The sequence below is a fragment of the Rhodnius prolixus genome, unplaced genomic scaffold (genome assembly GCF_049639745.1).
Source record: "Rhodnius prolixus isolate KJV_2025 unplaced genomic scaffold, Rpr scaffold_33, whole genome shotgun sequence".
Lineage (NCBI taxonomy): Eukaryota > Metazoa > Arthropoda > Insecta > Hemiptera > Reduviidae > Rhodnius > Rhodnius prolixus.
In genome coordinates, this window is record NW_027411608.1 from 91,795 (window position 1) to 105,389 (window position 13,595).

A 13,595-nucleotide genomic window follows, 5' to 3' on the forward strand; every position below is an offset into this window, starting at 1 on the left:
TATAAAGTTTACTATTCTCTACAATTAGGTAAAAAATTCATTGAATTCTGAAGGTGAAGGTTTGAAAGTTGAAGTAAATTGAAAACCACTAAAGTTTAACCTTCTATATCTCAATAACTATTGAGATTAATACATTGCAATTTATACCTCTTATAGAGCTAACTTCTTTGTACAATTCGGTAAAGATTTCATTGAAATCCGAACAGTACGAAAAGAGATATATTCGCTTTTATTTTGAACTCTTTTAACATCTTAGATCGAGAAAGTGGAAATTTAAACCTTCTATATTTCGTTTACTATTATAGCAAGACAAATGCCATTTGTACCAGTTAAACAGAATAGATTTCTCTAAATTTTTTGTGTAGAATTCATTGAAATCTGATTAATATTATAAGAGATATAAGAGTATGAAATTTTGAAAGAACATAAAATCTTACAATTGTAACGTTCCATATCACAATAACTATTGAGACTAGAACATTGCAATTTTTACTCGTTATAGTGCTATCTTTTCTGTACACTTCGGTAAAGATTTCATTGAATTCCGAACAGTACCTAAAGAGATATATTCGTTTGAATTTGGTGTATATTAAGGTTCTGCTTTTTCGTGCATTTTTGAACGATTAAGCCTTACACTACTTTCTTACCAATTTCTGGTTGCATGGGAGTTTTTCATCAGCGGCTTTTTCGGAATTAAAGAACTTTCCTTCATAGTTTTCAAAAAATACTAGACTGAATTGGATAATGCAGACGTACGAATTAATTAATTGATATTTGAAAAAAAGAATCGTTCAACTGGAAATGCAAAAAATTTTTTGGTATCCCAGCGGAAGAAACATTCTTGTTTAGACTTCCGCTGTTATTTACTTATTTCCTTTTTCTCTTTTTTTTTTATTTGTTGGCATTGAAGAGATTTGCCACCCACCAAAGTGGCGCATGCCATCCTTTATTCAGGAAGGCTACGCCTCTTTGGCTAAGATGTTTTACCGTTTTAAATTTACTATTGTAATTTTTCATCGACATGAATATACATGAAGAACATGAATGTACTTGCATATTCTTTCCATTAGTTACGTAATCTTTGCTTGCCAAATTTTTCCCTCTCTTTATTTTATTATTATTTTTTTTTATGGACAGTTCATTCCCCCACCACCGCCAATTCTTTAAAAAACAAAACACAAACTTATTGGTTGTCTATCTTCTCTCCCCACCACGCTAGTTCGACTCATTCTTAACGAGCCAATAGCAACTTTCACCCATTGCCTTCTATATAAGATTTTTTTAAAGAACTCATTTATATTTAATCGCTCTTATTGGGCCTCAACATTTAAATCAGTCTTCATTTATGTTCGTGATATGTGCTTTAAGTTTGATTTATGTCTGTCCATATTTTGAAAATTATTTTTCTTTAAATTGCTGAATATCTTTAAGTCCAGGATACTGCTATAAGATCACATTATTCTCAACTAATGTATAAGTAAAACGTATAAGTGGGCCATCTAGGAAATGCCACACACTCGGATAGGGATACGTTCAGTCTTACTGCTAAGGAAGGACTCACAGTATTGGATTGAGATCCCTGATCTTCATGTCTTGTCATTGTGGTTGTTTGGTGGACAAAGAAAGCCATCCTCAGGATATTTAGGAAAGGCATTTGAAAAGTTTGGGTTGCCAGGAATAAATTATAAGCGAAAAGTAATCTTATTATCACCTGGAAAGCCAGGGAGGCTGGAAATACAGGATGACAAAAGCAGGACTCCTGAACTTGGCTCAGACTAAGGGATGGCAAAGAGGCGAGAAAGGAAATTCCTCCTCCTGAGCTCAGAAAAGTGCAGGACATGAACCAACTTTCTAAGAGGTCGCCAAAGTGGTCTATATAGACCCCCAGGAGTCTATATAACAAAAGTAGGAGGTCGATCTGAGCCAGAGGTGGTCGAAGGTATAACAATTTCGAACCCAATATAGCGAGAACCTTGCAAAGAATCGCCATTGCACACCCATCTCATTAATTAAGAAGCAATACTGTGTAGTTACTTTAACTACTTATTATTTAATAAGTATTAAGATATTTAAATTTTTAACATTAAGATATTATTCATAAAACTATTTGTTACACAATGTAAAAATTACTTTAATAAATGTTTAAAATCATAAAATAAATGTACAAAACACAGTACCTAACAGATAGTTTTATTTTTAATTAACTGAAAATTACTTTTATGGGGGTCTGTTGGAGATTTCGACAAATTATACAGGGGGGTCTATGATCAAAAAAAAGTTTGGCGACCCCCTGATCTAAGACTAAGTAAGTAAGTAAGTAAAGGCGGGCTTTACGTTCAACTACCAATTAGGTGACGTAGACGGAGGCGACTAGCAAACGTACTTTACTGCAAATTTCTCATATTAACCATTAAAGGTATAGACCGGGGGAATATAGCCTAGTACCGCAATACATCTTAGCATTGCGGGTCTAGCATTTAACCGCTCGGCTACCTTGGCGACTAGCAAACATACTTTACTGCAAATTTCTCATATTAACCATTAAAGGTATATACCAGGGGAATATAGCCTAGTGCCGCAATACATCTTAGCATTGCGGGTCTAGCATCTAACCGCTCGGCTACCGAGGCGACTAGCAAACATACTTTACTGCAAATTTCTCATATTAACCATTAAAGGTATAGACCAGGGGAATATAGCCTAGTACCGCAATACATCTTAGCTTTGCGGGTCTAGCCTCTAACCGCTCGGCTACCGTGGCGACTAGCAAACATACTTTACTGCAAATTTCTAATATTAACCATTAAAGGTATAGACCAGGGGAATATAGCCTAGTGCCGCAATACATCTTAGCATTGCGGGTCTAGCATCTAACCGCTCGGCTACCGTGGCGACTAGCAAACATACTTTACTGCAAATTTCTCATATTAACCATTAAAGGTATAGACCAGGGGAATATAACCTAGTGCCGCAATACATCTTAGCATTGCGGGTCTAGCATCTAACCGCTCGGCTACCGTGGCGACTAGCAAACATACTTTACTGCAAATTTCTCATATTAACCATTAAAGGTGTAGACCGGGGGAATATAGCCTAGTACCGCAATACATCTTAGCATTGCGGGTCTAGCATCTAACCGCTCGGCTACCGTGGCGACTAGGCAAACATTCTTTACTGCAAATTTCTCATATTAACCATTAAAGGTATATACCGGGGGAATATAGCCTAGTTCCGCAATACATCTTAGCTTTGCGGGACTAGCCTACAACCGACTATTAAACATACTTAACTGTAATTTCTTTTATTAACCATTAAATAAAATGCAAGGCCTAAGACCGGGAATCGAACCCAGTACCACAATACATATTAGCTTTACAGGTCTCGCTAAGGCTGACCTGCTACAAGACTTAGGCTGTCGTAAAAATTTCTTTGGGTATCTATAACCGGAAGTGATCTACAGCAGCAGAAGAAGGCAGAATTTGTTACTTTACTGGGGTATTTTTTGATGGACAGCTGATAAAAAGTTGGATTTGGAAGGTTATAGTACCTTCATATTCACTTCCTGGCTTAACAAGGTTTTGAATTTCTGGAGGGCAGCTAGCGGACATTAATGGAGGTTTTCTCAGAGATAATCTAATTGTAAAGGAGAACTCAAGCTTCACCGGAAGTTTACATTTCCGGCCAAGCGATTTATAGTACTGAACACAATAAAGTACAAAACTGCTGTAACTTCCTACAATAAGCTCCTCCAAGTGAACTACCTCGCTCGGATGCTGCACAGCATCACAATAGATTTATGATTAGCCCCCAGTTTTCGCTCGCTTCCCTATTCCAAATCACTAGGTGGAATCTGGCTGGCCCTAAGATTACATTTTCTAAATTAGGGCCGAGAATTGACTTCAACCAAAAAAAAAATGTATATATATCTATATGAATACATATTCCGTTAATTAAACAGGACGCTAGTAAAGACGAAAACTTAAGCCCGGAAGTAACGGTAAGGTTAAAGTACATATAGAAAGAACAGAAGGTGCAGGTAGATTGTTTCGTATTTCAGGCAGTGTGTCGGTGTTTTTGTGGAGTACGTACGCGTGAACATATGCTCTAGAATGGTTCCGGAGCATATGTTCCCATTTTTCCTGATATATATTCAACAGTGTCTGCTGTATGAGTGTCTGTCTGTGTGTAGAGGTTTAGGTTTGTTTTTTTTTTAGTATTTATTTATAATGGAATCCCGTTACAATTGGATATTTCGTTTCAGCTGGGAACAAACCTTTATGAATCCAAACATCTACCTAAGGGCACCTACGTTTTTTTCTATATTAATCTGTATAAAATATCAAATGGAAATCTTTTTATTGTCTTTTTTAGAGGAAATACTTTTTCGGAAGATTTTCCGTTTTTGAGGTTAGAGGAAAAATTTGTCGCCCGTCACCTCTAGTTTCAGAATATGTGACTTGATTTTAGATTCCTGCCCGCATACGTGGCTGACGCGCGACCCCAATTTTCATATACACAGTTTTAAAGAGTATAAGAAGTTATGAAAGAAACCGGAAACCGCAACGCGATATCTTCAAAATTAAAGGTGCTAGGCCATTTCAAAAATCTGGATATTTATTAATCATATTTCAATTTTTTTAACTTGTTATCAAAGAGAAAGAAGAGCACGCGATAGGTCATTTTTATGTATTTTTTCATCCCCTTTCTACTGAAAATATTGCCAAGGCCGTAAAGCTAGTATTTTTCTTAATATCGGGAAATAAGTCGTTTTCCGAGTGATTTTTCTAAGAAAAATCAAATGTTAGTGAGCTTTAGATGTTCTCAAGCATACAAAAAAAATGGCTAAAGATATCGAATTGCGGTTTCCAGTTTTTCATTCATAACTTACTCTTAAAACTGTGTATATGAAAATGGGGGTCAACTGCAAACCCTCAATTTTGATGCGGGCAGGAATCTAAAATCAAGTCACATATTCTGAAACTAGTGGTGACGGGCGACAAATTTTTCTTCTACCATTTTTTGCTCAGATCAACCGTTAAAGCATGAAATGCATTTGAGCCGTCTTAAAATTAACATCCTGTATATCCACAAGCATATTTATTAAAAAATAAATAAATAAATAAATGGAGCCCATTTATTGTAACCAATTTAGAAAAAAAATTTATCATTTCCTGTTTTTGTAAGGCTTTCCCTCTACCCCAACCCCTCCGCAATCACAATTTGGGAACACTCTGCAAGCGGAGAAAAAAATGGTACAAAGTCACAGTCACAACAAATATATTATTTGCCACAAATTAAGCAGAATTCATTTAATTGGTTCCCTTGAATGTTTAGTAAGTAACCCTTGGGTGTTGTATATAGAGAGAGGGGGTATTTCCGGTTTAGGGTAAAGTTAACCCTTTTCTCCTTAACAGTTCGGAAGTTAGTGACAATAAAATTTTTCAGAAAAGTGGCTTCTTCCTAGAAGTTTTCTTTATTGAATTTTTTCCGGGAGAAAAAAAAAAAATGTTTCAACTAAAAGTTACCATTTTAAAGAAAATTATTGTAGTCGTTTTTCTGGAAAATAGTAAAATGAAGGAAAACTAGTCAATGATGGTACTTTCTGTGATTTTTTCTATTTACACTAATCCCAGACCTACTGACAGAAGTATTTTGTCGTAAAAAAAAAAAAAGAAGAAGAAGAAATGGAAAACCTGCCCTATTAACAAAAATTTCCACTTATAAGTGAAAGTACCACCAAAGAAAAAGGGCACCCAACGAAAAAAAATAACTTTTAAAATCTATCGTATTTATACAAGAATGAAATCGTACGAGTAGAGGGCCCATGAGGTTGGTGGAAGGGCGGGGGGGGGCAGAGATAGCCTGGATAGGGAGGGGAGTCGCGAGGGGTGCAGCGCCAGGGTAGTACCTTGTGCGCGGAGAGGGGGGTGACGGCCCAAAACCAACTGAATTTCAGTCGTGTCTCAACTATAGTACAGTGAACTACACAGCCTGCTGGTCATGAAATAATATTTTTTTTTTTTTTATTATTCGATAGCTCCTTATCTCTTGTTTCAAAAGTGGTGTAGTGCTCTTATGCAGTTTTAGTATCCTGATATTTTAGTTCTTAGTTATGCTAGTTAGTTTTTTCAAAAAAAAAAACTGAAAAATTTAAAACAACACTACTGCTTAGGTCAAAATAAATTCTTTTTATAATTTTAATTAGAATAGTGAATAGGAAATTTTCTCCACATGCTGTGATATTAGTTTTTCTTCCTGCTAAATATTTGTGAACGTGAAGTGTTAGCGGAAAAACCAAAGAAGGGAAAGTGTGTGATTACTTCGAAGAAAATCTATTTTTTTTTTTTTTTTTTAAACCCCGGCCAATCAAAAGAGTGACTTTTTATTTTAGTGATATGTTATCAATAAGTTTTACTCTGTACAAAAGGATTACAATTTTATATAGGTAATATTTAAATTTTTTTTTTTTAATTAAATTTTATTTAAAAAAATTAATAAATTAAAGAAAAGCCTTAATTACAAAAAAAATAAAATTATTTATTAAATAAATTAAAAAAAAAAAAAATTAAAACATCTTTGAACAGTGAAAAATTTATAACACGCTATTCAGGTTATTTTCTGTGCAAACTAGTAAAACCTTACATGTAGCCTTCTTCTCCATCAAGTGTTTATTATGATTGTTGGTTTCCGATTCGTTATTTTTTAAAGGAAGTTTATCTATTGCCGTAAAAAAAAATAATTATATAATACGTGCATATGTTTTTTTTTAATGTTTTATATATACTAACAAGATTTTAATGTTTTTAGATAAATAATCCATTTTAGGTGCTCTTTATGTTATTTTTTATTTCACCGCCTTGCGTTTTTGAATTTTCTATTGTTATTATTATTTAGTCCCAAAAAGAAAAGTTCACAGCCTTCTGTTTCTAAAAACCTTCTTCTTTTTTTTTACGTAACTGTGAACAAAACAATTTTGGAAACCAAAAGTTACCAAAAGCTGACAAATACGAGGGTCGTTTGAAAAGTCCGTGCAAAAATAAAAACTACTTAATTTTTTGGGGTAAACCTTTTTTATTTTTCAACATAGTCCCCTTTTAGGCTTATACAATTCGTCCAACGCTGCTCTAGTTTGTTGATCCCTTCCGAATAATAGGATTTGTCCAAGTCTGAAAAATAGCCATTCGTTTCTGCAAATCACCTCTTCGTTTGAATAAAATCTTTTTCCCGCCAACCATGTCTTCATATTGGGGAACAAATAGTAGTCCGAGGAAGCCAAGTCTGGTGAATAGGGGGGGGGATGTGAAACGAGTTGGAACCCTATTTCCATTAATTTTGCTGAGGTGTGAGCTGGTGCGTTGTCGTGATGGTAAAAGAACTTTTTTGTGGGCCAATCGTGGGCGTTTTTCTTGCAGCTCGGTTTTCAAACGGCCCAATAACGATGAATAATATGCACCTGTAAATAGTTTTACCCTTTTCCAGATAGTCGATGAGGATTATTCCTTGCGAATCCCAAAAGACAGTCGCCATAATCTTTCCGGCCCGAAGGAACGGTCTTCGCCTTTTTTTTGGCGCAGATTCCCCCCCCCCCCTTGGTAACCAATTGTTTAGATTGTTCTTTGGTCTCAGGAGTGTAGTGATGTATCCATGTTTCATCCACAGTGACGAAACGACGCTTATAGTCCTGCGGATTCTTCTGGAACAGCTGCAAACCGTCCTTACACGATTTCGTTTTTTTGGTCAAGCGTGAGCAATCGCGGCACCCATCTTGCGGATAGTTTTGTCATGTTCAAATGTTGATGCAAAATATTATGTACCCGTTCATTCGAGATGCCCACAGCACTAGCAATCTCACGCACCTTCCACTCTTCTGTCATCCATCACCATATCATGGATTTTTATCAATGATTTCTGGAGTAGTAACCTCAACAGGGCGTCCAGAACACGTTCAGCGTCACTTGTGCCCATATGGCCACTCGGAAAATTTTGAAACCACTTATAAACTGTTCTAATCGAAGGTGCAGAGTCACCATAATGTTTATCAAGCTTCTCTTTAGTCTCCTGAGGCGTTTTGCCTTTTTCATAAAGTAGTGTTTAATCAACACACGAAATTCTTTTTCGTCCATTTTTTGAAAATCACTCGACTTCCTCGATTCAAACGAATGCCAAACACAAAGAAATAGACCGATCTGGCTGAAACTTGGTGTGTGTTCTTCCAAGAGATGCTACTAACTAAACATAACCTCGATACGCGCCAGTGGTGCTATCTCTCTGACTTTGCACGGACTTTTCAAACGACCTTCGTATAGTACGTTGTGGCCAAGTTCAAATTGAAAAATAATCGTTTGATCTTTGAAAAATAAAAAATTCTTCACAGTGGAGGGATGCCCAATGTATTTCCTTCCTTAAGAAAATTCGCAAAAAATTATTTGACACCAACCCCCCCCCCCCCCATCAAAAAAAAAGCCTAATCTAATCAAAATTTTTGGACGATCAAATTTAATTCTTAGAAAAAACGGAAATTTCCTTTTGCTATTTTTATTAGTTTTTCGTATTTATAACAACACATTTTTGCAGATACTTTAATCAGCTGATTGCTCTCTCGTATTCTCTCATTGGCTAAAAGAACATTTCGTGTTCGAGTTTAAATATTTTATTTTCTCTTAGTCAGAGTAAAGAATAAAATTGTATAGGTTTTCCTGTCATATATTTGCTGCCGGAAGTCTCTGTTTTTTCTGTGGCCCCTTTGAAGACGATAAATTTTTTTTTTTAATAATTTTGTTTGTATATCTGTACAACGTAAGTCAAAAATGAAACATTGCTGAAAGTTTAAAGTTTTTATTTTGTTTTTTTGTCTTCGTTTACGTATAACTCGGAAAACTTTGTACGTAGTTTGAATCTTAAGTATAGTAGAGCAGTACGATGAATAGTCTTATGGCTGTTCATTTAGCAGATTTTTCTTTTTTTTCTCTCTTTGCCACTGCCTTCATTATTTTTAATACCAGCTGTTCAAAAAAAAAATTAAGAACAGAACTACAAAAAAAAAAAAAAATATATATATACAGATAAGAGTTGTCCTAATTTCACTATTTCCCGTCTCTGTCAGTGTAAGTGCTGTTATCAGTAGTTAATGATAGTAATTATGGATGTTTCTTTGGACTTTTCTTTCCTTTTATTTTAAGCAAAAGAAAATGCACATTTTGTTTTCTTTTTTTAAGTGACAATTAAGAGTTTTCCGATCATCTTTACTTTCACTTAAAACTTTAGAAAATGGTGAATTATTGTGAATGGTGGTAGTACGAAGAAAAACCCTCGTAGACTCGAAAGTTACGAGTGGAAAATCCTGATAATAATTTTCAGAATTATTTTGGTATTTCCGGTGATTTTTCCGGCAATTTTCTTTTAAATGGCTTCCTAATAATTTCTTTGTAAGGTGGGTCTCGTCCAAACTTACCTTGAATGCCTCTAATGTGCTATTTTAGTGAAATTTACTGTACTATATGTTAATGAGAATTATTAAATCTGTGTTGACCGTATTTAAAAGAAAATTTAAAGGCGACCCAAAGGTGCAAGAATTGATATTTTAGGCGGATATCCGGTAATAGAGTTTCCGCTTCACGAGACCCTGGAATAAGTTCAAAGCAAGTTCAAACTTCTATCTATCTTGTGAGTACATCCCTGAAGCCCAAAATTTAAGTTTCCGGTCAGAATCTCTTAACCGGAACTAAAAGTCACTGTTTAACGAACCTATTTTTTTTTTTTGTTTTGTTTTTTTTAATTTTTCCAGCTTCTCTCAGTTTTACGTAACTTGTTGCGTTCACTTTACCATCTTCAATGTACCAAAAAAAAAAAATCTAGATTAAGTACTCGCTATTAAGTATTTATCACGAAGTTTACGAAATTAGATTTTTTCTTTCTAATTTCCGGTCCAACTTCCGGTTAATCCATTTGTTTACGATAGCTATATTTGGAATTTTGATTACACATTAATTATTTAGTAATAGCTCTTACAGTACACAAAAAAAGGCCATTCTATAGGAGGATCCATTCGATAAGTGCCCTTATCGAATTTTCAAACAAAAATTATTATAGATCGATTAAGTTTAATCGTTTGGACCATTTTTGACCTGTATAGACTAAATGAGCGAAATATCAATTTTGAACAGTGGGTACACACGCGTACAGTCCCAATTGTAAAAATAAACTTATATCGTGACCTCAAAACGATTACTTCCGGTGAAAACCGGAAGTCCAAGAGCCGCCGGTTGTGCATAATTTTTCTTTTTTTAAACTTTACAGGAAATGCTGCAAAAAAGTTCTTTAATGGAAATCACTTAGAATTTGAGGGTAGACAAAGCGGAAATATTGCTCTTTTCTTTCCAAAAATAATTCTGGCTTTTCTTTAATTTTCTCTTCATTCATTTTTAATGTTCCATTCTACAGTTTTCTATTTTTCTTTTTTTTTTTTTGGAAAATTTTTTTCTAGTTGCAACATTGCTGTAATATGGTCAGAAGTTTCTAGTCAACTGTGCACGACGGAAAAATGAAGATTTTCGTGAAAAGTGTGGAAAATCAAAATCTACTGTTTATGGAGAAAACATAGCAAATATTCCCAAAGTTTTTCTTTTTTCTTTTAGTTTTTTTTTTTTTTAAAGGAAGTGATGTAGTTCCGAAAAAATATTTTCTTTTATTTTTTTTAATTTTTCCGCGTGTGATTTCCTGTGCTCTCAAGTTTTTTTTTTTAGTTTTTATGTGAAAATAGAAAAATAAATAAATAAAATAAACACAGTAGACAATGTTTGAAATGTGGAATTCAGTTGGATCGAATCTTGATTCAGATCAAGAAAGTGAATCGACTAGGAATTCACAACAACCTCATACCTCGTCTGGGTCGATTAAAGGTAAATCACTAATGTTTTTTATTGCAATATTGCTAATTTTTTTAAAAAAAGGTCATTAATAATTAAAAAAAAAATAATCAAATCGATTGAATAAATTGATGAGAAAGATGGTCGGCTTTCATCGATCAGGTTTTCTTCGATTTACTGCTATATTGCTAATTTTTTTAAAAAAGTCATTAATAATTAAACAAATTAATCAAATCGATTGAATAAATTGATGAGAAAGATGGTCGGCTTTCATCGATCAGGTTTTCTTCGATTTACTGCTATATTGTTAATTTAAAAAAAAAAGTCATTAATAATTAAACAAATTAATCAAATCGATTGAATAAATTGATGAGAAAGATGGTCGGCTTTCATCGATCAGGTTTTCTTCGATTTACTGCTATATTGTTAATTTTTAAAAAAAAAAGTCATTAATAATTAAACAAATTAATCAAATCGATTGAATAAATTCATGAGAAAGATGGTCGGCTTTCATCGATCAGGTTTCCTTCGATTTTGAGTGTTTATTTAGACGTATTTCGATACCATTGAGAGTTATATAAAGGGTTAAGAATATCCTTTATAAGTACAATGTACGGTTCTTATCTCGTTGTATCCCAAATTTGGGAGGCTTTTAAATGGGTGCATCTAAAATTACGAGTTAACCGGAAGTCCATCTTTTTTTTTTGACATGGATTTGTTCCGGAAGGCGTCTCTATTTTTGGTAGCGGCATACTTTTAACTATTTCAAAATTTTGGCGGCACACTAACAATAAGATAAGTTTAAAAGTATTTTACGTATCCATAATACACTGTGTAAAATATTAGTTTATGTTTATTTTCAATATAAAATAAAATAATATTGTACTACAAAAAACAATATATGTTTATTAAGGATTAATTACAAGTTAATAATAAGAATACTTTTAATGAGAAATTTGAGCTTGATGTTTTATTTTTGATAATTACAGTTTATATTTGGTCGTATAAATGATAATGCTACTCTCATATCGTCTTCTATAATAATAATTATTATTTTTAATGATTTAATGCGCATCAACAGCTGAGGTTATTAGCGCCCGGAGCTTTTTTCAGTGCACTGCCGGCCTCCGTACAGTGTTCTCAAGGTTACAGACAACACTGTCCATCGCCGGACAGTGAGCTGTAAGAAGCTCCTAGGAAGAGAAAATCTAAAGGGTCAGCAGCTGGATTCGAACCCGGGACCTCCGCATAGCAAATCCCTTCCCTTATAATTATAATTGTATGCATTTCTCAAATTTTGGCGGCACACTGGTTGAGAATCACTGCTTCTATTCTCTCAGGATAAACTGGTGAGGAGTTAGGCTTCCCTCCATTTTGTAATGGAGTGAGTGTTCTTTGTTGTTGTTTTTTTACTGAGGGGGACGAAATAAAAACGTATAATTTCAGAGGGAAATTTAACATTTTTAAATTTATCAACCAACGCCTTTATTTCCTCTTTTAGTACGGAAATAGTAATTATCAGACACCACTCTCAAACCCTTGTACTTTCTAAAAATATGTCCCCCCACTCATCCTCTTATACGTAAGGTTTTTGAATTTTAATGGCTAACCATACGTTATATTGGCCATTTCATTAACAAAAATAGGTAAATTTTTGGTTGGATAGAAAGGTTACATCCTTTCTCTTGGTAATTTATTAATGTCTTACATTGCCTTTCTCTTCTGAGATATTTTTAGCGATGGCACTTATCGATAATTAACGATATAAGATTCAAAATTTATATTGGTGAATGTATGTAATTCTTTCGGTTTGTACGTTATCTATTTCTGTTGTAAAACATCGTCTCAACTTCCAGCTCACCAGTTAATATGAGGCATTCCAAAAAAAAATTAAAAATCAATTGTATAAACTTTTACTTCCGGTCTGAGACTAAGTTTTAAGCCCAGACATCCTGGAGGAACCTACGCGGAATAATAAAGTCTCAAGTTTCCTGTAATTTTGTCATTTTTGCGTGTGTAAACACAAACATACACATATACATACAAACTAGGACCATTTTTCTAATAAAAACCACTTTTCCAGACTCAAGGAAAATTTGAGATGGAAGAAAATTTTCTGATTTTTTTTATATGAATACTTCCTGTTTCATAAAATGGAAAACTCTCAGGAAAACAATAGGGAGGAGGAGGATTTCAGGACAATATAATAATGGATATGTCCACGTTATGTGGTAGTAGAAAGGAAACGAATGTTTGACGGCTTATACAAGTGATTTAGATGCACCATTTCGCTACGAAGATATAATATTCTCCACCAACATCTATGTGCTTAAATCTGTAGCAGAGCTAGCAAAGAAATATGAATGTATTTAAAAGTTATAGCCGATTAGAATGAATGGAAGAAAATGATTTAGAGAAGGATTACGGTGATTTTAATTTCGGTTAAGCTATAAGGATGGCAGGAATATAGAGTACTGATCCATCCATTAGTTGTAAGGTTTATGTAAATAGTTGTATATAGTAGAGGGATGAATGTGTGAAGCGAATGTATTTATAAGTAAGAATGGAGAGTGAGTGATATTCTAGTGATAAGCACCTAGACGATGCTGGCTGTATGGCGGAAGCCGATGCCAAAAAAAAGGCAAAAAAACAATATATCTAGTTACCCCACTATGTGATCTGTTCATTTGGGGGAAAGGATGCGTTTTTGTTTTTTTTGTAACCCCATGG

General features: G+C 34.1%; 1 protein-coding gene across 7 annotated transcripts in view; it reads left to right on the forward strand.

Moving 5' to 3' along the window:
- The window catches only part of Hr3 (nuclear hormone receptor 3 ROR-beta), a 234,490-nt gene that overhangs the window by 71,732 nt on the left and 149,163 nt on the right, over nucleotides 1-13,595 (forward strand). Inside the window, exons 1-2 of one of the 7 annotated variants that reach the window (XM_074130058.1) lie at nucleotides 5,939-6,445; nucleotides 10,484-10,898. The exons of the other annotated variants lie outside the window; for them this stretch is intronic. Of the exons in view, the coding sequence (XP_073986159.1) occupies nucleotides 10,793-10,898 (106 nt within the window). The 5' untranslated portion in view covers nucleotides 5,939-6,445; nucleotides 10,484-10,792. Of the gene's footprint in view, nucleotides 1-5,938; nucleotides 6,446-10,483; nucleotides 10,899-13,595 lie in introns of those variants that run through there. 7 annotated transcript variants of the gene reach the window in all.